The 22,791-nt window shown below is 27.9% G+C and overlaps 6 protein-coding genes across 9 annotated transcripts in view; 1 reads left to right on the plus strand and 5 right to left on the minus strand.

The window, feature by feature from the left end:
• Positions 1-2,418, minus strand: part of LOC107071072 (serine/threonine-protein phosphatase 4 regulatory subunit 1) — a 107,154-nt gene extending 104,736 nt beyond the window's left edge. Inside the window, exons 1-2 of one of the 2 annotated variants that reach the window (XM_015329757.2) lie at positions 2,364-2,418; positions 2,235-2,279 (exon numbers count right to left, since the gene is read on the minus strand). In XM_015329757.2, the coding sequence (XP_015185243.2) occupies positions 2,235-2,279; positions 2,364-2,403 (85 nt within the window). In that variant the 5' untranslated portion in view covers positions 2,404-2,418. Of the gene's footprint in view, positions 1-1,430; positions 1,661-2,234; positions 2,280-2,363 lie in introns of those variants that run through there. The other variant, XM_089174427.1, reaches the window with a different exon arrangement.
• Positions 2,419-2,931: 513 nt separating this feature from the next.
• On the minus strand, positions 2,932-8,561 carry LOC107071088 (RING finger and SPRY domain-containing protein 1). Of its 3 annotated transcripts, none has more exons than XM_015329789.2 (11): positions 7,825-8,561; positions 7,477-7,698; positions 7,020-7,294; positions 6,776-6,941; positions 6,514-6,696; positions 6,364-6,430; positions 6,131-6,271; positions 5,937-6,052; positions 5,159-5,302; positions 4,600-5,078; positions 2,932-4,523 (listed from the first exon to the last, which is right to left on the minus strand). In XM_015329789.2, exons 3-11 carry the CDS (start codon positions 7,235-7,237, stop codon positions 4,436-4,438), a joined length of 1,602 nt encoding a protein of 533 aa, XP_015185275.1. In that variant the 5' UTR covers positions 7,238-7,294; positions 7,477-7,698; positions 7,825-8,561; the 3' UTR covers positions 2,932-4,435. The 3 variants fall into 3 exon arrangements, with proteins under 3 accessions (XP_015185275.1, XP_015185273.1, XP_089030555.1); XM_015329787.2 differs by having other exon boundaries at positions 7,020-7,353; positions 7,825-8,560; XM_089174429.1 differs by lacking the exon at positions 7,477-7,698.
• A 496-nt stretch (positions 8,562-9,057) lies between these two features.
• Positions 9,058-12,014, plus strand: udt (protein undicht). Its single transcript, XM_015329688.2, has 9 exons — positions 9,058-9,288; positions 9,373-9,603; positions 9,657-9,814; positions 9,924-10,071; positions 10,160-10,586; positions 10,667-10,821; positions 10,898-11,137; positions 11,211-11,443; positions 11,518-12,014. Exons 1-9 carry the CDS (start codon positions 9,234-9,236, stop codon positions 11,710-11,712), a joined length of 1,842 nt encoding a protein of 613 aa, XP_015185174.1. The 5' UTR covers positions 9,058-9,233; the 3' UTR covers positions 11,713-12,014.
• A 51-nt stretch (positions 12,015-12,065) lies between these two features.
• Positions 12,066-13,203, minus strand: LOC107071052 (protein FAM32A-like). The gene is made up of 3 exons (XM_015329719.2): positions 13,068-13,203; positions 12,611-12,752; positions 12,066-12,312 (listed from the first exon to the last, which is right to left on the minus strand). The coding sequence occupies exons 1-3, from the start codon at positions 13,151-13,153 to the stop codon at positions 12,190-12,192; spliced, it is 351 nt and encodes a 116-aa protein (XP_015185205.2). The 5' UTR covers positions 13,154-13,203; the 3' UTR covers positions 12,066-12,189.
• Positions 13,064-15,806, minus strand: Arl8 (ADP-ribosylation factor-like protein 8). Its single transcript, XM_015329718.2, has 3 exons — positions 15,316-15,806; positions 14,693-15,009; positions 13,064-14,600 (listed from the first exon to the last, which is right to left on the minus strand). Exons 1-3 carry the CDS (start codon positions 15,436-15,438, stop codon positions 14,480-14,482), a joined length of 561 nt encoding a protein of 186 aa, XP_015185204.1. The 5' UTR covers positions 15,439-15,806; the 3' UTR covers positions 13,064-14,479.
• A 3,060-nt stretch (positions 15,807-18,866) lies between these two features.
• The window catches only part of LOC107071049 (very long chain fatty acid elongase AAEL008004), a 36,956-nt gene continuing 33,031 nt past the window's right edge, over positions 18,867-22,791 (minus strand). The window contains exons 6-8 of the mRNA XM_089174432.1: positions 21,147-21,205; positions 20,972-21,075; positions 18,867-20,820 (exon numbers count right to left, since the gene is read on the minus strand). Coding sequence (XP_089030558.1) covers positions 20,294-20,820; positions 20,972-21,075; positions 21,147-21,205 — 690 coding nt within the window. The 3' untranslated portion in view covers positions 18,867-20,293. The remainder of the gene's footprint in view (positions 20,821-20,971; positions 21,076-21,146; positions 21,206-22,791) is intronic.

A 22,791-nucleotide genomic window follows, 5' to 3' on the forward strand; every position in this document is an offset into this window, starting at 1 on the left:
TCGTTTCGAATAAACGAATCATTCATTGACGTTTTTAACGGAAGTATGAATCAGAAAGGAGTCACCTGCACAACTTAGAAATAAATCATAGCGTGTTTTACTGAACTTTGAAATTATTCGAAAGACGGACTTAGAACGGACTTGAATAACCAATAATTTGCGAGGTCAATTTCTTGGAAGGATCAAGGAGAGAATGAATTCACCCAAAAAAAAAAAAACATTCTACACCATTCATCTCAATTCATTAATACGAAACTAATTTACCTTGAAACATTCTCTGAAAGACCAAATCTACTATATTCGTTATTTTAACATTGACGAGAAGATAAAAAGAAATCGAAAGAGAGAGAGAGAGAGAGAGAGAGAGATAGTTCGATGACGTCAATAATATTTGTTGTTGTGGTATTGCATACTATTCAAAATAAAATTATTTTAAGATCATTTCGTTTTTTTTTTTTTCTATCTATTAAGCGCGTTTATTAGAAATGAAACTCTGATAAAAGACTTTTGAAATGTTAGATAAAGTTTCATCTATGAATACGTTTATATTAATACTTTGAAAGTTAGAAAAAAAAAAAAAAAGAGAAAAATATCAAAGAATTCATCCGACCCACGTAAAATGTGGGATTTTATCAGAGGGTCCACACACAGTTTGATAAGAACGTCAGCGATCCTAGGGTAATACGTCAAACTCGAAAATGGACTAATTTACTATTATAAAAATCGATTAGAAGAAAATGATTAAATAAGAATTGATTGAGAAAATCTGTAATATCGTAACAGTCAATAAAATGCAATGTTCTTGACGATAATTACGTTTCTTTGTAATGTGTAAGCTTTAAGAGTCATTGAATCATTCATTCTATAGAAGAAAAATCAACAAACTGGTACAATAAAGCTACGATAGATGGCACTAGTAAATATAGACGATAGGTTAAGAGCCGAGATCAGTCACCCTGGTTATATGTATAGGAAAGATCGTGTATTGGCGCCTTCTTTTCTTTGATATTACCCGCAACGTCGCCATTTTCTCAAACAAACTCATATTACTTCCTACTGTAAATGACTAATCTAATTATACATACGAATACAATTAACAATTACATTATACATAAATGTTAAATTGTATTTGGTATATAAAAATCGAATGAATCATATGTATCAAATATACCTAACCTTAAATAGTTTGTTTGTTCTTTGATATTTCAATGAAACATATCAAGTAATATGAGTTGTTGATAATAAATATATTGAAATAGATGAGAATGTTTAAACGTTACTAACATTAACGATAATTTCAAGCATTTTTCTACGAAAGCATTGATGACGTAACAAATATAACTTACTCGTGCCATTGTATACAATCTATTAAAAGTAAGGATTAATGTGGCATCAACTTTATAACAACTATAGAACATTGAATTACGTACAAAATAGAATGATCAAACGAATTAGCAGGAAGATGGTTAGGTCGTCGTCTTGTAGCCGTGCAATGAAAATTCCGTTGATGAAGAAGGTTCAAAATTGTGTGTAGTACGGAACGTCGAGTCTTTACGTTAATCGAATTTATATAAAGGCATCCGAAAAGAAGGCAGAAAGGAATCTGACAAGGCGCGCAACGATGGAGTGGCGATGCAAGTGCCGACCGCGTGCCCTTTTTCTGTTTCCTCCTTTTTTTTCAGGCTTGGCGGTCGAGGTAAACATAAGCGCTGAGTGCATCCAGTGGCGCCCCCTAACCGATAAAACGCCATACAAAATCGCTCTTTCACGCGCGACGAGTTGTTCTCTATGTCTCTTTTTATCTCTCTCTGTCTTTCTCTCTCTCTCTCTTTCTCTAATTCTACTTTTATTTTTTTTCACACGCATGTAAGAATGACGACATGTGACACACAGGACTAAACGGTCAGATGATCATCAATGATTTTAAATGAAAAGAGTTTCCTTGTTTCCCTTTCTTTTATTTTCTTTCGTTTTTTCGGGTGGTTCCCTAACCTCGAAAAATGATGACTTGCGCGCGCGAATTTGTTTCTTGTCCTACGTAGAACTCTGTCATGCCACGCTACATCATCCACTTTAAGATACGCCACGCGCACACCATGCACGCTTCGAATATCATCGGCATGTCTCCGGTGGTGGGGCTATATTCTATCCGTGTGCCAAACTCGGACGACCCCTTGCGCTTGATTTATCATTACGATCAATCGCCTTTACAATTATTATTTCGATTTACTCACCCTTGTCTGAGTCTTCGTGATCTTCTTTTTGCATGTAGGATATATCTGAAACCCACAAAACGGCACAAGTTAAAAGAAAACCCCTCGTGTTTTTGAGCAGCCTCGTCGAATCCACAGTCACTCACTCACCCGCCATGTTGTAACAAACTGCAACGCACTCTAACGGCATTTCATGCAATTAACGACGATACCTCGATAATCGACGAACTTCGATAACTTGCGAGATCGTCTATCTTCTAAAACAACTCTTACGATAAATGATAACGTAAGAGTAATATATATATGAATAATAATATAAATATTTATGTAACATGCAAAAACTTTTTGTTTAAATAAAAAAATTCTGAAAAAATGATTGTTATAGAATACTAAATGGAATTTATAAAAAAAAAAATGTTTTTACCAAAACAGGTATATAATAAAACATTAGACTTTATATTCCTGCCAAGAATATAATATATATCTTTATCTCTTTATATCTTCTTATCCTCCACTCTCTCATTCTCTTTAACTTTCTCTCTTTCTTTACTTGTATGTGTATGTATGTGTGTGCTATATATAGTTATATATAGTAATTGTAAGATAATCAGTATTTTACAATTTTCTATATAAGGATTCATGTTACATCATAAAATTTGTTATTTATCGTTTCTCTATTTAAGTGAAACACGAAACAATATATAATTATTGCAAAATGTTTTCTTTTTTTTTTTTTTTTTTTTTTGATGCAAGGGAAAATTGTACATCGAACCTATATCTATCACATGGATTTAGTGATCCAGTCACTTATCCACTATAAGTGTTTGGAATTATAGTTTTATAAGAGAATCGCTAGCAACTCGTATATGTAATAATAGTTATAAATATTTCAATGAATTAGTTACATGATAATTTAAAAAGTTAACATGATTTTTTTTTAGATTAAAATATATATATATATATATATATATATATATATATATATAGATATATATGTTTTACATTTTGTAGACGCATATTTTAGACAAAAATTTTGTGAACCAGTCACAACTTTAATATTTTATATTTCTTCTCTCATATAATCGTATTTAATAATAAAACTAATAATAATAATAATAATAATAATAATAATAATAATAATATTAAAAAAAAAAATTGCTAGCAATTCGTTTCTAAATTACATCTAACATCTCTTTAAATGCTTTAGTGTAGAAAAAAATATGTATTTATCTATGTGTTATTCATTTACAATTAGGCATTTAATTAAAAATATTTAAAAAATATTTAATTAACAATATTTGTGTGTGTGTGTGTAGGTAAAACCTACCTAAAATATCAAGCAGAATAATATAATTAGCATGTGTTACTTTTCCTAAGCCACCTAAAATTCAATTAAAAAGTTAATAATATATAATTTTTCATTTGTAAAAAAAAAAAAGAACAAACACAAAAAAAAAACAAATATGAAGATCAAGAATAATAATATACAATTTAAATCTATTATATCGAATGAATGTCATTTTATCAATAATAAATTGGATCAATGTAAAGAAAAAAGAAAATAAACAATAAATAAATAATAATCGATGGTGCAGAAATTGTAACATTTACTATTGATAGTGATATTCTGCATTTTGACTTGTATTATAGCTTAATTAAAATGTAGCATTATCATTAAATCGTATTAAAAGTCACAGTTACAGGAGAAGGCCTCATAATTATGATAAAGTTTTTGTTTGTTTTTTTCTCTTTTTTTTTTTTTTTTTTTTTTATAGAAGGGGGGAATATCTCATGGTTAAAAACCATAATTCTCTTCTATCAAAATACTATGCTACATATAGAGAATTGCATATAATATCACGACTGTATATTCCATGTTGTGTTTTAGATTTCATTAAATTCAATTGTTCAGACCATTATTTTCATTACCCCACATCGCATTTGATTTATATATTTATCTATTCCATCATGGCAACGTTTCTCTACTTCACATAATCTGTTTCGTACGTACGCATATGTGTACATTGTGTACGTTGATTTATTTGAAATGTTGAATAAAACCAATGTTCGTAATAGGAACAAAAGATGATATTGTACGTTAATAGAAGTTGATAAGCTTCTATTTTCATGAATATTTCTTGATAACATCTCAGTGTGAAGTAATAATATAACAAATGTAATATAAATATTTTGTTAACAAGTATGGCTTTGCTGGGTAAGTGTCATATACCATCAAAAACCATTTCATCAATTGTAGCTCTACACATAGGACATTCAACCAATTGTTTTGAACATATTTGACAAAAACCTCTGTAATATAAAGTCATCATTTATGAAAATACATTAAGTATGTAGAATAAATTCAATGAATTTAAATTAAACTTACCTATGATTACATGGTAGTAACCTTATTGAAGCTTTCTGATCGAAACATAAAGTACATGAATCTTCCATAACGCTAAGTCTTCTCAAACGATCTACATATATATGTCTGGGCAGCACAACCTTGTCTTCTGGATTTAACGTAGCATGATCATTAAATTTTTGATATTCCCTATCAGTGGGAGGATACATAAAAGGTACATTTCCAAAATTAAAAAGACATTGTTGGAATGACATAAAACTAGCTGCTGCAAAAAATCCAGACTTCACAGTCTTGAAAACTTGATTACATGGTTTCAATGGTACTCCATTTATAGAAAATATTATTTCTTGTTTGTTTAAATCCAATAAACAGCCTAAAATATCTCCAGCCTTCCAGCAAGGTCTATCATGATATTTCTCACTTTTAGCATTATACCAAATCAGTCTTCGACAGCCATCACAAGCTAATGAAAATTGATCGTCTCCTATACCATAACCTTCCTATAATAAAAATTCATTATTAATTCTAATAATTGGATTATATATTTATATTTATAAAAGAAAATATATCAAATTCCTACATGATTTAAGAAAGTACTATCTTTTGTTGCCCAACCAATTTGCATCACTCCTGTAGTAATTATAAGTGTTTCATAATACCAAATTCCCGAATCTACTTGATACGTACATCTTACACTTTCAAATGAATATGCATCACAGCGGGCCTAAAATATAAAATTAAAAAAAAATAATAATTAATATTATCTATAATAATAATAATAATTATTATTATTTATATTAGGTCAAGTCATAAATAACTTCCGATGCAGCTATGTAGAATCTATTTTTCGTATTTACCTATTATAAGTTACCGAAACAAACGGATTTTCAATATCACTACATAAATGAGGATTCAGTTAGTCTTCTGTTAACTTTTTTATACAGTCAATGTTACATTTAATCGTTTTTCTTAACCACTGTAATAGAATAGTAAAAAGTGCATATTCGACATGTAATGCTTTAAGAATTGAAACAAGGCAATAGTACTAAAGTGGCAAATGAAAAAATATACAGCGTATACAGTGCAGGACTGATAACTGATAGGGCAGTCAGAAATTGGTTTGTAAAATTCCGTTCTGGAGATACGATCTTAAAAGATGAACGTATTTCTGACTTTGATGAACCTTTTAAAGGTAATATTGGAACAAAATCCAATAGATACGTTCAACAATTGCAAAGAGTGCAAAAAAAAGCTCCATGAAAGGTGTCTTGCACTTATCAGTCGCAGAAACGTCATTCTTTGTCTCATAAAAAACGGAAGTTATTTATAATTCGACCTAATAATTGATTAATAATTACCTCCAAACCATTTGGTGATATTTTCAGGTACTCACTTACATCTCTTGTATTTAACATAACATTAATGCCAGTCATATCAATGGTATCATAAGAATACTTTCTACCTTCCATTAAAACTATAAAATGACATATAAATATGTTAATTGTTATTTATAGAAAATAATTATATATTAAAATATTATTATAATATTTACATAAATTATCCAGACACCACTGTGCACAAAAACCAACTTGACGTTTTACATAGTGACACTCCGTAGCCCATTTTTCCAATTCTAATAGTGGATTTTGTTTTTCTGCTGTAAGGCGTTTCTTAATCGTTACTTTATTTTCACCTACAAATAAATATAACATATATATATATATATATATATATAATAAATGTAAGATTAATTGAAATAATAAATCATTATAAAACAATGCTTACTTGTTTGGGCAAATTTTTCTAAAGCAATTAAAGAATATAATACCACATAAGGTTCAATATCGTTTCTCTAAAATCATTAAGTTTTCTAAATTAATATTATAATAATATATTAAAATGTGAAATATAAGAAATAAAATAAAAGTAACATACAAGATTTGAAATAAGATAATCTAACGTAGCATCAGATAATATTGCTATACTACTAGGACCAGCTAATTTTTCTGCAATGCAGCCTAAAACAACACAGATATTTCTCTGTTGTGTTGCACTGGTTTGTATTTTTCCAAATCTTTGAGACAATTGAAACATATGTGATAAACGTAAAACAGAATCCTATAAACAAAGAAAATATATTAAGTTTAATATTCGAATAATTATATATATATGGTAGTTATAAAATAATTATACAAACTTTTGAAGGCAAAGGTGCATCATCTAATAATAGAGTAATAACAGAAGGCCCTAATGGATTGTGCATTGGAATAACATTTATCATAGAACTGACAACTTGTATCCAACCATCTTCTTTATCCGCAATTGTATGTAATTTTGACATAGCAGGTGGAGGTTCTTGTTCACTGAAATAAAATGGACTTTTATAATGAATGTGTTCTAATATTAAAGAATATAATATAATAAATGAATGAATAACTTACTTATCAACTAGAGAGCCAATAACACCAAGAGTTTCAAGAACAAGCATATCAATGGCGGTTGACGTTGGAAACTTGAAAGTTGTTGATGTTGAATCATCAGGTACTCTCATGCTTACATTTGCTTGTGGTAATATAGTATTTTCAGATTCTGTACGATTCTGATTTTCATTATACGTTTCAAGATCTTCTGGAGTGTCTTTACACAAGCAATTGCCCATTCCCACTAATTTTATAAGAATTTTCTATGTTCTATATAGCTATGTAAAATGCATACGCTATATAAACACAAACAAACAATAACATGTATATTTTTACATTCAATATCCATATAGAGCTAAAATTAAAAATAAAAAACAATATTATGCATGATCAAAGAAATAATATATATATAAATTATGAGAATAAGGAAAGTAATTTGAGATATTAAAATATAAGTGCATGTGAAGAAAATAATTACCAATAAAATGCTAAAAGGAAAAGTCATGTCCTCCTATCATTATTAAACTAGATTTCAAACAAATACGTTCTTAATACACTGCTCTGTATTGCATTGATTATATATATATATATATATGTTTATATATATATATATATATCCAAATATAATTATATAGTTTAAAATTTGTAATTAAAATTGCAATCAGTCTTAATTTATTATCAACTTATTTCAATAATTATTCTAAAAAAAAAGATAAATTTATTAAATAAATTATATGAAATTGTATATATTGTATATATATGTATACATAGAAATGGTTAAACATTTTTTTTTTTTTTTTAAAGAAAAATAAATTTGAATACTTGCTTTAACTCATTGTTTGGTTGTATTGTTTTTAACCACAGTCATGTTTAATAATATTTACCAACTTTCACGAATTGACCATGTTAAGTTTTTATCTTTAATTATCTCCATTGATATAAAGAAGAAAATCTGTAGATTCGTTCTTTGAAGAGGTTATGTTCTTGATGGTCTCACAACAGAAATATATACAAGCATAGAAGGACTCAAGTAGTCCCAATGTCAATCCTATGATCGGTCGTTAAGTAACTTTATCAGATAACAAATGTTACTTTTAGAATATTTTATATAAATTTTTTTAAATTAATGCATAAATTATAACAAACGATATTAATATAGATATATATATATTTTTTCAATTAGTATTTTTTTTTTACTTTGTTTTTGCAAAGAAATCTTTTTTTTTTAATATTATAACTTACAAATATATATTGGAGTTATAAAAGAAGACTTCGAACTAAGCTATATAATTATAAAATCAATTAATCAGTACATCTATTGTATATTTTCATATCAATTATCAGAGGAAGTTATAAAATTATATTTATCCATGAACAAGTGTTTTCATTAAGAAAAATCTTTCTCCCCTCCACTTTTAACCACTATCTGTCATACTCTCACTCTATCTCTTTCTATTTCTTTGTTTTTCTATTCCTCTCTCTTTTTTCTACCCTTTTTCATTATATTACAGAGATAAGTGTAAAAATGAAGATTATCATTCTGGTATAGGTGGGATTAATGAAAGATAAATGAATTATAAATTAATATTTTCTTTGTAGAGATTCCCTGTGAATTATTATGCGAATAATTCGGTAAAATAAAGTAATAGTTATTACCGCTAGATAGCGATACATGTTTTACCAGTTGGTGATATGAAGTAACAGCTAGTACCGCTAGATGGCTACACATATGTTACAGTCGGTAATAAAGTACAGATTTCATAATATAATTATTGTCTAGATTATTTTTTGTCATTGCAATTGCATTCTATTGGCATAATAATTCACAAGAAATTTCTATAAAGAAGACATGAGTTTATACAAATAATAATAATAATAATAATATATTCTTTGACAGTATTGTACTGTCATCATGTAAAGTACCTACTATTTTTCACTCTGGTGGTCACGGTGATAATTATGATGACATTTGACATGTAATGTTGACTTCTGATATTCTTTGGTATTACAATACATTAAAAAATGTTAGAAATAATTCCCAAGAGAAATCATAGATGACAGTAATATCGTGACAACGCCAGATTAGGGTGGGGCATCATGTGTGTTTTGTATTTTCTTATGTTATTCATATAATTACTATTAAATGAGTCAATTTTAAAGTAATACCGTTATACATAGTTTTTATTTTGTATTATTAATATTATTTGTGTATGTATCAATTGTATTAATAAAATAATGTATAACCTACGGATTACACATTTATGTTTATTAATATGTTTCATTTATCAAGGTAAATTTGTTTCTTTAATTAATATCATTAAACTGTTAATATTACTAACCATAAAAATAACTGATTTTTTTTTTAATTTTATAGTATATGGATCTTGTCAAATACCATTGATAATCCGAGGTTCTTGGTTTTCTTGGGAAAATGGCATGAATACTTTGACAGAGATTAATGCAGAAACAATGTCAAATCGTGGATCTTGTATAGAAATGAAAGAAGAACTTCACGTTAATTATACATTTGTGTTTCAAAAAAATAATTGTTATCATTGTGTAAAACTCATCGTTAGAACTGTTAACATATTAGAAAAATTAGAAGGTAAGTGTATTGTCAATATTTGATATCGTTGTTATATTAATTTTATATTTTAGCAAGCTGTGTTAATCTACCACCAAATGTTGAACCTACGATAGAACATGTCTGTAAAGGATTACGTCCAGATCAACAATTAATAACATTATTTTCTGAAAATTATGTACCTGTTAATTGTAGATCATCCCTCGAAGGTGTTTGGCAATTTGCTTATCAGGCAAGTCTTTGGTTACCTTTGATAATGTTTTACCAATGCTTGAATACTTGTTTCATTTCAAAATATAAATATTCTGTAAATATTAACTAATGTTTTTGTATCTTTGTAGAATCGATTCAGATTTACAGGAGAATGTAATCATCCAGATGCACAGATACGTTCTTGTCAAACTGCAGGCACACAGTTTCTTATAACTAATCAAAAGTTTAATATAACTTACAAACAATGTCCAGGCATGAAAGAAACCTTTGATGGAGGTTTGTTCATAGCTAATATTTTTGTTTATAACATTTCTCTATAAAGTATACATTGATTACATGATTAACACTTATCGTTTCATTTTAGTGGTAGAATACAGTTGTTTGGGTGATTGGTTTGTCGACAAGAATCACTTTTTTGCTGTTGCGAATACTAAAGAATCCAGAAAGGATGAAAAGTACAGATGTTTCTTAAAAAATCGTGATGACGATTTATACATTGGTGTATCTATTACAGCAGAATGTAATACTTTGAAAACAGTTGAAAAGAGTCCTGAAAGATTAAGAGTTACACCTGTTAAAGCTGAAGTAGTTGAACCTGGTTGTCGTTTACCTCAAGATATGCATGGCAATTGGATAAATACAGCTAACATTGATGCGGATGTTTTTATTAATGAAACGCATATCATTGAAACGTGGTATCCAGATGAGGGCCGTTATAGGCGTACAATTTATGTCTGTCGTGAAATGAGAGATAGTAGGATTATGATGGCACGGTTAACAGTTGATGGCTGGTATGTTTTATATATATATATATATATAAAGTAATCCTTTTATTGTATCAATTATTGTAATCAATTATTCTTTATTACAGTCAAAAGGATTATGTTTGTTTTGATGTTGTTCCACGGCATCACAATATTATCAGATATCGTCGTGGTGTTGCAGTAATTAAAGATGATTTTCATACAGTATGTTCTTGGGTTCAATTTCAAAATACAAACAATTGGAAATATGATTTATTCCTAGGTAAGTAATATAAAATCAAATCAAATCAAATCAAATCAAATGTATTTTTATATTAATTTAATTATTTCATTTTAAGCGGAAAATCCTGTACCTGTACGTTGTCCAGTAGCTGGAAAATACATGTTTAAACAGAAAGGAGATGTTCTATTTGAAACACGTATTTTGGGTGGTGTTACTTTATCACCACGTCCAAATATTTATTGTAAACAAAATATTTCAGATTTTTCTGTTTGCGATACAGATCAAAAAGAAGTAGCCATAGACGAAAACTATTGTTTGTCTGTAGATTATTTAGGAAAACCTGTTGATATTTACAGTGAGTAAAGATTATAATTTAATGTTTATTATTTGATCATATCTTTTTCAATAAAATTTCTCTTTTTATATAGGTGAACCCGATTATAAAATGAAATGCATTGGTTATTGGAAAGAAAATTTAAAATCTTATCTTATTACATACGACGAATTGGATCCTTTCAGTAAATACCGTTGTTGGGTATATCAAAGAGCAGATTTAAATAGAGTATTAATGTCTCAAGCAATTGGACCATTTTGTGATCTTAAACAAGATGTTACGAGTAGCAATTATACAGAAGGTGCAGCAGTTGCGCTCGAGTTGCAAGTACGTCAATATAATTTGTTTGTGTTTTTTTGCTTTTTTAACCATGACACCAATGTAAATCACTTTTATTACAGGAATATGAACGTGAACGCGATCAATGTCCAATGCATTTCGATGATGGTAGTAATCCATGGATGAAAACTGAAAACTTTATTACAGTTTTTCGTTATAATAATGGTAACGTGATTGTAACATCACCCATGTTGCTTACTGGACTTTTAATCTTTCTATTTCGATTTAATTTTATACATATACGATGTGTCGTATAGCATATATATCTAACAAAAGAAAAGACATATCTATTTTTATTTAAGATTCTATTTTGGTAAAACAATACCAATGATTTAGACTATGATCTTTTGATAATCATTTCTATTCGATATTATATAGGAAATTAAAGATAGTGGTATTAGATTTTTACTAAATAATAGATATACCGTCCATGAGTAAAAATATTCCGTCCAAGAGTTACACATTTATGTACATATAACATTTTATTGTATAACAATAATAATATTGTTATTCTATTTTTTTTTAAAGCTAAAGTATTTCACAAAGTTTCCTTTTGAAACTTTATGTCATACAACAAGATGTTATCAATTTTATCATTTTTTTTATTAAAAAATATAAAGAATTATTAATGAGCTTATACCATGTCTCTGTTATACTTTAAACTATCATACAAGATTGTTATTTATAATCTAAATAAATAAAAATATGTTTGTAATCTTAAACAAATAATATCCTTATTTGGTCCAACTGACTTTCGGTATATCAAAGTGTTCTGTCAAACTATCCAAATGCCTATTGAATTCTTCAACACGTTGCTTGTGAGTCATAGAAGCTTTCTGTTTTATTCTCTCGTTTTGCTAAAATCAATATCAAGAATTATATGTAATATGTATATATGTACGTAAAGTATATTATTACTATTTTTATATACATGGTATCCTATAACAAATGATGCAAGTGAACAGGAAATGATTCTATTTAAAAATGTATAGAATACAATTTAATTATATAATGTTTTGTTATTAAGAACAATAAGTTTGAAATTGTAATGAATGCGAGTGTATTTGAGTTTGTAAACTAAAACTACATGAAATAAGCTTTTACCATTGGTTAAAGGATACTCTGCCTTTTATTGTAATGAAAGTAAAATATTACCATTTTTTCTTGCATCTTTTGAAAAGCTATTTCTGCCTTAGTACGTTTTATTTCAACATTCTGTGGTTTCTTCTCCTCCTCCTCTTGAATTTTACTGGCTATCTCTGCTAACTTTTTATTTTGTTTATCCTTTTTCTTTTTCCTAACAAATAAACAAATTAAATTAAATATTAGCAAACAGTATTTGACAGGATTTCATATGCAGGTGTTGGAAACAATTAAATATCAGTTATTTGTAATCAAAATGTCACTGGGTAATGAGAAACATAATAACCATAACCAAAAATGAAAACTGTCAAAACTATTCAGAATCATTTAATTATTTATAATTAATTTCAAACCAAAACTGATATAATAACTGTTTTCAAATTCTATTTACAAATAAAAAAACATTTAATAATATGTAGTTAAATAAACTTAACCTCACATTGCAAACTAATGTATACTTGACACTTACTTTTTGCTCACGGCCTGATCGATTTTTAATTTGAGAGGTCCTTTTGCAGCATACGCATAAGGATCATCTTCCTTTGTTGTAGACATGATTTAATATTAATTAATTAACACTTAATTAACAATTAATTGCATATATTTTGATAAATAAAAACGAAACTGTAACACCATCTACACTAGACTAGTTTCTTGCGTATGCGCATGCGCAATGTAACTAGTTTCCTACGTATGCGCATGCGCGATGAATCTAGCAGTATGTAGTTGCATTTGTATAGTTATATATATATCTATATACACCACTTTTGACACTAATCCTTTTTTAATCATTTTTAACTTAATTAAAAAACTTTTTTCAAATTCTTTTACCTAATCTAAATACAGTTATGTAGAATAACCCATAATATAGATAAATAGATAACTATTGAATTATAAAATACTATAACTTATAACCTCGTAATATAATATTTGTAATAAGCGTTTTTACGATGAAGAAAATGAAATAAATGCAAATGAAGTAAACATATGTAATTACAAGTACAAGATGATTAAAATATAATAAAATAATATATGACATCCAGTGAGATCAGGATTCGGTACATAGGCGAGCAGGCAGGCAGGCATCCATTTAAAAAATGGATTATAGGGTTTTATTTATATGTATATAGGCATATACGTATATACATATACATATATACATAACACACAATCATATTTTATAGAGCATAATAAATTGATATATCGTATAGTCCATTATTCTTCATTAATTATACAAGTTTACTTAGCATCGTATCATGTACATTTAGCAATCGTTTGAAATCTCTACATTGTGTTGTTTTAATCGTTATCAAGTAATTTTAAGAGATTGCATATTATATAATAGTAATTAATATTAATACCTTTGAGCCTGTATTTGTATTAGCTACCAGTGATCTATTATAATTATTAAATACTATTATGCTCCAATATTACAAGTTCAAATAATAGCACTGATGTTTGAATCGAGTATCTAAAAACGAAAATATAAAAAATTGTTTCTTAAACGCTAACTAGCTCCAAGATAATTAGAGCTTTTTCGTGTTATAATCCACAAGAACATACTTGGCATAAGCATTGTTTTTTATTTCTTATATTTTTTTTTGTTTTTCATATTTTTTTTTTTTTACTATTTTTCTCTTTTTTTTGTTTTGTTTGTTATGTGTGTTCTGTCATTCTTCCTCTCCTTTAATTAAACTGCAAAACTCTTCATATTAAAACTTAAAATTGCTAAAGCTTAGGTTGATAAATTTTCTACGATTATGTGACTCGATTCTGAATCCTGAACAAAATCCATTTAACACTCCTCGTGCGATTGATCCCAATACTTTTACCGATATCTTGGGTATTCCAACACGAATGCATAGCATCTTTTTATACGTATTAGCGTATTCCACTTCGGGAATGTGCTATGAGCCATTGTAACGTAATATCAATATTGTCCTTTTCTTTGCAAGAAATGCTATAGCAACAAATCTCACGATCTTGAATTGCTGACAAATTCCTTAAATAAAAAGTAAATACGTAGAATTAATTTTCTATAGATAACAACATTGAATTAATTCATAATTATTTATATCTAATGAAATTTCTTACATTCTTTCTATAAGTCCATTTTCATCCAATGCGTGAGGAAGGTCCCTTTTATTTCCAAGTACTAGAACTGGTATACCGGATAGTTGAGGTTTGTCCAGTAAATTATGTAATTCGTTACGACTGGCTTCAATTTTTTCTGAATCAGCTGCATCAACCATGTATACTATAGCATTGACACCTCTACAATATCTTTCCCACATGGATCTAAACCTTGGTTGACCACCAATGTCCCAAACTTTGATGGTAACATTACCTTTAGTTATTTTACGCATATTAAAACCAACCGTTGGTATCATATCTTCGCTAAATTGTCCTGACTGTAAAAACAACAAAAACAAAATAAATATTATGATAGTAAAATAGATAAATAATAATACATATATTTTTTTTTTTCAATAGAATCATCATTTCTTCTAATTTTCAAAATACAGAAAATCTAACCTAACTATGTTGCGATTATTTAAATAAAAATATCGTGTTGTTTAAAAAAAGGATAAATAGGTTTTCATTGCAGTTTTTGTGGAAGTTTGTTAATCGGCATTTTGACACGATGCTCGAGACGAAAGGATAAAGTCACGGAGGGAGTTTTAATAGTATCAAATGAACAAGGGGTTGTCTCTTACCGCTATAACATTAACGAATGTAGTTTTTCCGCTATATTGAAGTCCAACGAGGGTAAGTTCCATTTCCTCCTTCCAAAAGAGTGACTTGAACCAATCTAAGATCCTATTGATTAACGCCAACATCCTGAATAATAACGTGGGACGTTGATCCCGGCTGTTGTATTGTCAGTAAAAAGTAAAGAATTTCTTTTTCCTTTTTTTCCCCCCTTTTACCGTAGATGTTTCACCCGAAACACGACGAGAGGAATGAATATAATCAACACAACAACGACAACGATATAACCACGACCGATGATAATACTAATAACGTATAAACGATATCAATTATAACGAATGATTATAGATATGACGTTAATGTCAAAATTAAACGACAACTAGGAAGATGACGGTAAAAATTATGACAACACTTGCAATCTTTGACATATAGTCATCCGCGGTGGTGGACAAGAGTTAATAGTCGACGTCAGTACAAGCACCAAGTGAGTACAACGCTAGTCAATGATATTATTTACAATTGTCGCCGCTACTTGATTTGTGCGCCACTGTTCTCTCTCTGTCTGTTCATAATTTCTCCAATACGAATTTTCAGATTAAAAATGAAATAACTTATCTTTTATTTAAATCAACAATTTTGTCTCTTAATATTATTTATGATTATTATTATTATCAAATGAAATGTTAGATATTATTTCACATGAATTATTTTTAAGATAATTGACAAAATATTGTTAGATGTTATTATGAATATAAACACTCGTTTCCGTGGGCGGGAAAGAAAGGAAAAGTGACGACAGATGCGCATTCATCGAATGACTCACACGTGTTGCTATGCTTTCAGATATTTAAATGAATTTAGAACATATCGATAATTCCTTTCGAATGACTAATTAATTCAATCTCTTAATTTTTATCCATTTTTAATTTTGTACACTTTTTCAAATATATAATATATGATACTTTGTTTCGTACAAATCGATACTAAACTTCAAACGTCAAATTTATTAGATTTACTTAAAAGTTGGATTTTTTTCTATTTTTTTTTTATTATAGTAATTCTTTTTACTGTATCGATATCAATCGAATATATCAAACGAATAATCAATACTTCAGAAAAATAATAGCTAAAATATGTCACGAATATTATTTATTCTCTAAATATTTCATTCTATATATATATATATTTTTTATTTTTTTCAATACTTGAAATGATTATTTTGCTATTGAATAATTGAATAATCGAGATTAGTATAACATACATTATGTTTTCGATTGAATGATTTATAAGGGAGATTAAAGAAAATAAAAAAAAAAAAACCAAAAGAAGGCGTACGTTTACCTTTTCGCAGCGCCATCTGCATAATGAGGTTTGAAGTACGATTTGAATTAATGCGGTCGATACAACACCCTCCGCCCCCACTACTCATCGTACTCATTAAACAACAAAAATAATTATATATATTTTTGAAAAAAAAAAGAAAAAAAAAGATTTTTATCAGCCTGTTTTACAAAAAAATATTTATATATCCAGTAAATACATAGCATTTTTATTATTAACAAAAATACATCACGTGTCGCGAATGGACCCAATCGCAAAATCCATAAACTTTGACTATAAAATATACCCCCTATATAAGAATATAATATTGTACAATTCTCTCCTAATGTTATTTAACCCACCCCCATTCGACCGGATGATTTAAATACAAACTAGGCAGTATACACGGTGTGTGTATGTGTATGTATGTATGTGTGTATGTACGTATGTAATATACATATATATATATATATTATAATAAAATCGGTTCTCGCGAATACGGAGGAATACTTGCAACAACCTAACTTCAAGTTCCCTGCCGTGTTTAATAAAAAAAAAAAAAAAAAAAAAAAAATACAAAGAAGAATAATTAATCATAGATGCTTCGTCTTTATTATTTCTCTTCTCTCCTTTTTTCTCTCTCTCTCTCTCTTTCTTTATTTATAATTAAAAAATAAAAATTTGTTGAGATCTCTTACAATAAGAGATCTCGTAACAAAAAAAAAAAAAAAGGGTGAGATGATCAAATTCCTTTGTTTTGTTTCTTTTTTTTTTTTTTTTTGAGACGAAGAGAAAAAAAGAAAGTAATATATATATATATATATGATATATAATATAAAGCTATCATTTTAAAAAAAGAGATATTATTTTAGAGGACGCATTTATCGAAGGGAATCGTTTATGTACAATAGCCGCAAATATATATATGTATATATATAAAACAATATTTCTTTGATCTCGACAAATGTTAAACAACCACCTGTATACACAAATGTATGTACTCGCGCTTCCGCGCATACATTAATTACAATTATATAATTATTGTGTGTGCATTTATTGACCATTTTTTTTTTTTTCTAGAGATTCTTTTATTCTCGAGGAAGAAGAAGAAAAAAAAAAGGAAAAAAAATAAAACAAACAAACTGTATTAATCATTTTATCCCGCTTCCCTCCCCCGACGGCTACCACCTTTCCTTTTATACACATAATTGTTCTCCTATTAGTGGTGTAATTGGTATATTACCGTATATAATATATCTCGATCTCATTCTAGATAATACAAAACTAATCTATCTATATACACACGGCTGGTACGATGAGACATCCAAAACAAGCGAAATTGGTGGTCGCAATAAACAAAAATATTAGGCGAATTGAAATATTAAAAAAAAGTCCAATGAATCCAATGAATCTTAACACTTTCACGACCGCTAGCTTATTAATAGGCTTTTTTTTTGTTAATGACGTTTACCTAACAAAAATTGATTAACCCTTTCGCTAACGAACGGTGACTATAGTCATCCGTGATGTTTCATGAACAAAGTATATGTGTAATCGTTATGGTTACCCATTGCAAATGATATTGAACTTTGAGTATAATTTTTAAACTGTTTATACGAAATTACATTATTCAAAGTTATGTTTTTTAATTGTATTGTGTAATAATTTTTAACTTGTTCATTTCTATGAGCGATTACAGATATTCAATGGTAGTAGAGCACCGAAAAATCGGTTCGTAGCGAAAGGGTTAATCAGATTTTAGTTATCGGTTGACATTTGGATAAAGAATCACTATCATTATATAAACAATAATTTGTTATTAGAATCTTATTTAACATCTTATTAAAATTTATTAATAGAATCTGCGGTTGAACTTTGAACGGTCTAACGTGCATATGCTGTTGAAATTCTAACGATCGGTAAAGTGTTAATAGGGTTTACAATTTGTCCTTGAAATCTATCTCATTTATATATTATATAATATAATTTGTTTGACATAGAAGACAAAATAAAAATCAAAGAAATGTAATTATCTAGACGACCACAGTTTCATTCGCTTTGCGAGATGTCACGAACATTCACACACACTTAGGCAAACAGGCAAACAGGCAGGTAGGCAGGCAGGTAGGCAGGTAAGGTAGCAGGCAGGCAGGCAGGCACGCATTCTTTTAACCACACTGCTACTATTTACGATTTACAATATTTTCTTTTTTTTTCCTCATCATCATCATCATCATCATCATCATCATCATCATCATCATCATCATCATCATCATCATCATCATCATCATCATCATTATCGTTATAACATTACTGCCCATTTATTTATTTATATACAATATTTAAACGCATCATATGAGCTCGTCTTTTTCTCTCTCTCTCTCTCACTCTTTCTATACATACATATATACTATATATATATATATATATATATATATATATATATGTATATAAACAAGAACTAGAACTATTATTCTATCGAAGCTATTCCACATTTGAATAATATATTATGAAACATCTTCAAATCATCATCGTCATCATCATCATCATCATCTTTTTGTGGAATGCAACAAGGAAGAAACACGGAAATAAAAATCAAACGAGATTTAAATATGAGAAAGTTAAACGATCTCTTCTTAAAAGATTAGAGGGGGGAGGGGAGGGGGATGGGGGCGGGGGCGGGGCGAGGGGGAGACATCAGTTTTCTTTTTCCAATCGTCACGATTTCTTTAAATTAGCGAAAGGTTCTTGCGGTAAAGTATTCTTAAGAGATACGGAAACTTATCTATCTCTCTCTCTTTTCCTTTTTTTTGTTGTTTTAACAATATATCCAATTAATTATTATCATTTTGATTTTGTAAAAAGAGAAGGAAGAAAAGAGATATTTTTTTTGTTTTTTTTCTTCTAATTATTTCAAAGTTCTTCTCTTTAATTGTTTTTTTTTTTTTTGGAGGGGGGTTTTTCTTTTCTATTTTTTTTTTTAATTTTTTTTTTTTTAATTATTTTTTACGCACGATTTATAATAATAATAATAATAATAATAATAATAATAAAGGTACACACGATAGCCCAACAACAACAACAACAACAACAACAACAACAGCAGAAGGAGAAGAAGAAGAACAGGAAATACATGGAAGCTTGTGTGTGTATGTGTGTGTTGATTGGCTTAATAAAAATGAGTTTTTTTTTTTTTATATTTTTTATAGAAATTTATCTAAGAGGAAGATCTTATAAGGAATATTAGGATTAATAATATGGAAAAAGAAAGAGATTCAGAGAGAGAGAGAGAGAGAGGAAGAGAGAGAGATTATATATATGTAACGATAAGGGAGGAGACATAAAAAAAATAATAATAATAATAATAATAAAAATAAAAAATAAAATATAACGTTAAGTGCGAAAGATATAATAGTACGATTTCCACGTTTGAGATTGTGGTGGTTTAACGAGCTCTCGATGCGAGTAATACCTAAAGGCATTTGGTGACAAAGAAGAAGAAGAAGAAGAAGAAGAAGAGGAAGAAGAAGAAGAAGAAGAAGAAAAATAATAATAATAATAATAATAATAATAATAATAATAATAATAATAATAATAATAATAATAATAATAATAATAGAAGAAATAACAACGTTGAAAAGAACGATGATATTTTTGCATGGGTCACTCGTTAAATACGTAACCTTTTCTAAAATTAAATTCCCTAGCTGCTAAACTTTCTCCCTTAACATAATAATCTGCAGCATCCCTTCTTATCGTTCCATTGCTCTCAGTATTACCATTCGTGATAACACCATTGGTTTTTCCATTAGCAATACTTCCATTACTTCTCGTTGTCGTTGTTGTTGATGCTGTTGATGGTGTTGTTGTTGTTGTTTTTGTTGTTAATTTTTTAGCTGATTTTCTTTGTTGATAATTTTGTTGATAAAATTCTTTGAAGAGGAAGAGGAACATAACTGCATGCATACCGATCCACCATACGAAAGCTTTTGGATAATCGCAATCGATGAAGAGCAATTGGAAAGCGTGTATCATTATTGCTATGAATTGAATCATTTGGAATGCCGTTAGGTATTTTTTCCACCAAAGGTATGGTTGAATTTTTGGTCCTAATGCGGCTAACAAGTAATATGTGTACATTATTATATGTACGAATGTGTTTAATAATCCAAAGAATGTTGAATGACCACCTGGAAACAATGATTTTTATATATTAGAATATTTTTATATTAATTAAATGCATTTTATATTTAATTTAATACATTTCTTTCTTTCTTTCTTTCTTTCTTTCTTTTACAAACTCACACATAAACACATACATTACTTTCTCTTTTGACATACCAGGAGTAAATTTAACGCCAAACCATACGGACATTGGCATACAACCGTGATGAATAACGTGAAGAGTTGACACATGGTTGTTCTTCTTTCTTAATACAAAAAAAGATCTGTAAAATAATAATATTTAATTATCATTTTGTATTATTATTTATTCAATAAGATTGTTTTTTAACTTACCGTGTCCATAAACTCCGTAAATTTAGAAAAGTAATACCACCAACTGGCGTGCACCATCTAAGATCATCGAAATATTAATTGATATTCATTTATTTTTTTTTTTTTTACTTTTTTCATCAATTATAACAGCAGTGGCAAATAACAGAATAATTTATTGGGGGAAAAAAATTTAATTATTCAGAATCAATATATTGGGTTAAATAAAAATAAAGTTTAGCCATTCCTGAATTATATAAAAGATTAATAAACAAACTCAACATTCCGCCATGTTTTTTTTTCTTTTTCTAGTTAAATCTTTTAATTTGGCAAACTTATTAAAAAGAAAAACAAAAACAAAATCGTATTACATTACGATGTAAAACAAATTAGTCGTATAAATATATTCTACGTTTCATGGAATGTTTAATGAAAATTTAAACAAAAAATATGATGGAAGTTGATTGGTGAAAAATATTGTACGAGCAAACATAAAGCTTATTTACTGAAATACTTCCACTACTTTTAATTTGATGATAAGTTATGGTAAAATGTTATATAAATAAATATGATTATCTATTAGGATTACTCTACTCTATTTTTTTTTAATTACTACTACTTACTACTACTACTACTACTACTACTACTACTACTACTACTACTTGTTTTATTTATTTATTTATTCATTTCATTCTCTATTTAAAAATATAAATATTATAGGTAATAGCAATTAATTTGGTATTTTAATTAATAATAATATTTAATAAAAATAAAATTTGTATCATTTATTTATTCACAGAAATAGTTTCTATTAGATTGTTCGAAAAGTTCGTGTCGATTTCCGATAGATGGCATTAAAGTTCTTTTGCTAAAAAAAAAACCTGAAAAGTTTTGGAAGGAGAAGAAATTTTGAAGGTTATCCTTAAAGATGGAGAAAGATTGTGAAACAGAATGGCACTTATATATAATTTAATTAAAAAAAAAAAAAAAAAAACTTCAATTGCAAAACATTTCAATTTTTCATTAAAATTGGCACGAACTTTTTGGACACAACCCAATATAATTATTTGATGAAAATAAACCAAATTTAATAACCCAATTAATTGCTCATTCAAATGATTTTGGTTAGTTACATTAAAAATATTCGTTAACATCGATTTTCAAATAGAATTATTTCAATTTCATTCCATATACTGTTAAAGATAAATAAATATTTGTTACTACGATGAATGATTATATTAATATATTTCTACTACGTATAAAAGAGAATGTATTTATTAAATAAATAAAAAAAAAAACAATAATAACGTCGGATAGGAAAATGGATATCAACGTAAAGAATTTCAAATGGTTTTATATGCTGATCCATGGTTTTTAATTTAATTTTAATTCAATTAATTTGTGTTTAATTCAATTTAATACTTTTTCATTTCGAACAAATATTAAATTTATTTTATAAATAATTGCAAGACCTTGTACGAATGGAATATACAGTGTGTAACAGAATAATACTTTAGAAAATGAATTGTACAGATAAAAATACAGTAAATATTGAATTGTTCGGAAAATTCGTGACCATTTAGACAGAAGATTAAAACCCAACGTATTTAAGTATCAATCTGTTCCAAAACTTTACGCCATCTTTATGGATAACATCAAAATTTCAT

The sequence above is a fragment of the Polistes dominula genome, unplaced genomic scaffold, assembly GCF_049000335.1.
Source record: "Polistes dominula isolate Pdom_NZ unplaced genomic scaffold, Pdom_raw_medaka contig_83, whole genome shotgun sequence".
In the NCBI taxonomy this organism is placed as follows: domain Eukaryota; kingdom Metazoa; phylum Arthropoda; class Insecta; order Hymenoptera; family Vespidae; genus Polistes; species Polistes dominula.

Coding starts and splice junctions, on each gene's coding strand:
- LOC107071088 (XM_089174429.1), bottom strand. CDS start 7,237: ATGGGCAATTGCTTGTGTAAAGACACTCCAGAAGATCTTGAAACGTAT. Junction 6,942..7,019: donor ATTGGCTCTCTAGTTGATAA/GTAAGTTATTCA, acceptor ATTTTATTTCAG/TGAACAAGAACCTCCACCTG. Junction 6,053..6,130: donor GTGGTGTCTGGATAATTTAT/GTAAATATTATA, acceptor GTCATTTTATAG/TTTTAATGGAAGGTAGAAAG.
- udt (XM_015329688.2), top strand. CDS start 9,234: ATGTATAACCTACGGATTACACATTTATGTTTATTAATATGTTTCATT. Junction 9,815..9,923: donor TTTGGCAATTTGCTTATCAG/GCAAGTCTTTGG, acceptor GTATCTTTGTAG/AATCGATTCAGATTTACAGG. Junction 10,822..10,897: donor GAAATATGATTTATTCCTAG/GTAAGTAATATA, acceptor TTTCATTTTAAG/CGGAAAATCCTGTACCTGTA.
- LOC107071052 (XM_015329719.2), bottom strand. CDS start 13,153: ATGTCTACAACAAAGGAAGATGATCCTTATGCGTATGCTGCAAAAGGA. Junction 12,753..13,067: donor GATCAGGCCGTGAGCAAAAA/GTAAGTGTCAAG, acceptor TTTATTTGTTAG/GAAAAAGAAAAAGGATAAAC. Junction 12,313..12,610: donor AAAAGATGCAAGAAAAAATG/GTAATATTTTAC, acceptor TATTGATTTTAG/CAAAACGAGAGAATAAAACA.
- Arl8 (XM_015329718.2), bottom strand. CDS start 15,438: ATGTTGGCGTTAATCAATAGGATCTTAGATTGGTTCAAGTCACTCTTT. Junction 15,010..15,315: donor CATTCGTTAATGTTATAGCG/GTAAGAGACAAC, acceptor TTGTTTTTACAG/TCAGGACAATTTAGCGAAGA. Junction 14,601..14,692: donor AATGGACTTATAGAAAGAAT/GTAAGAAATTTC, acceptor TTTTTATTTAAG/GAATTTGTCAGCAATTCAAG.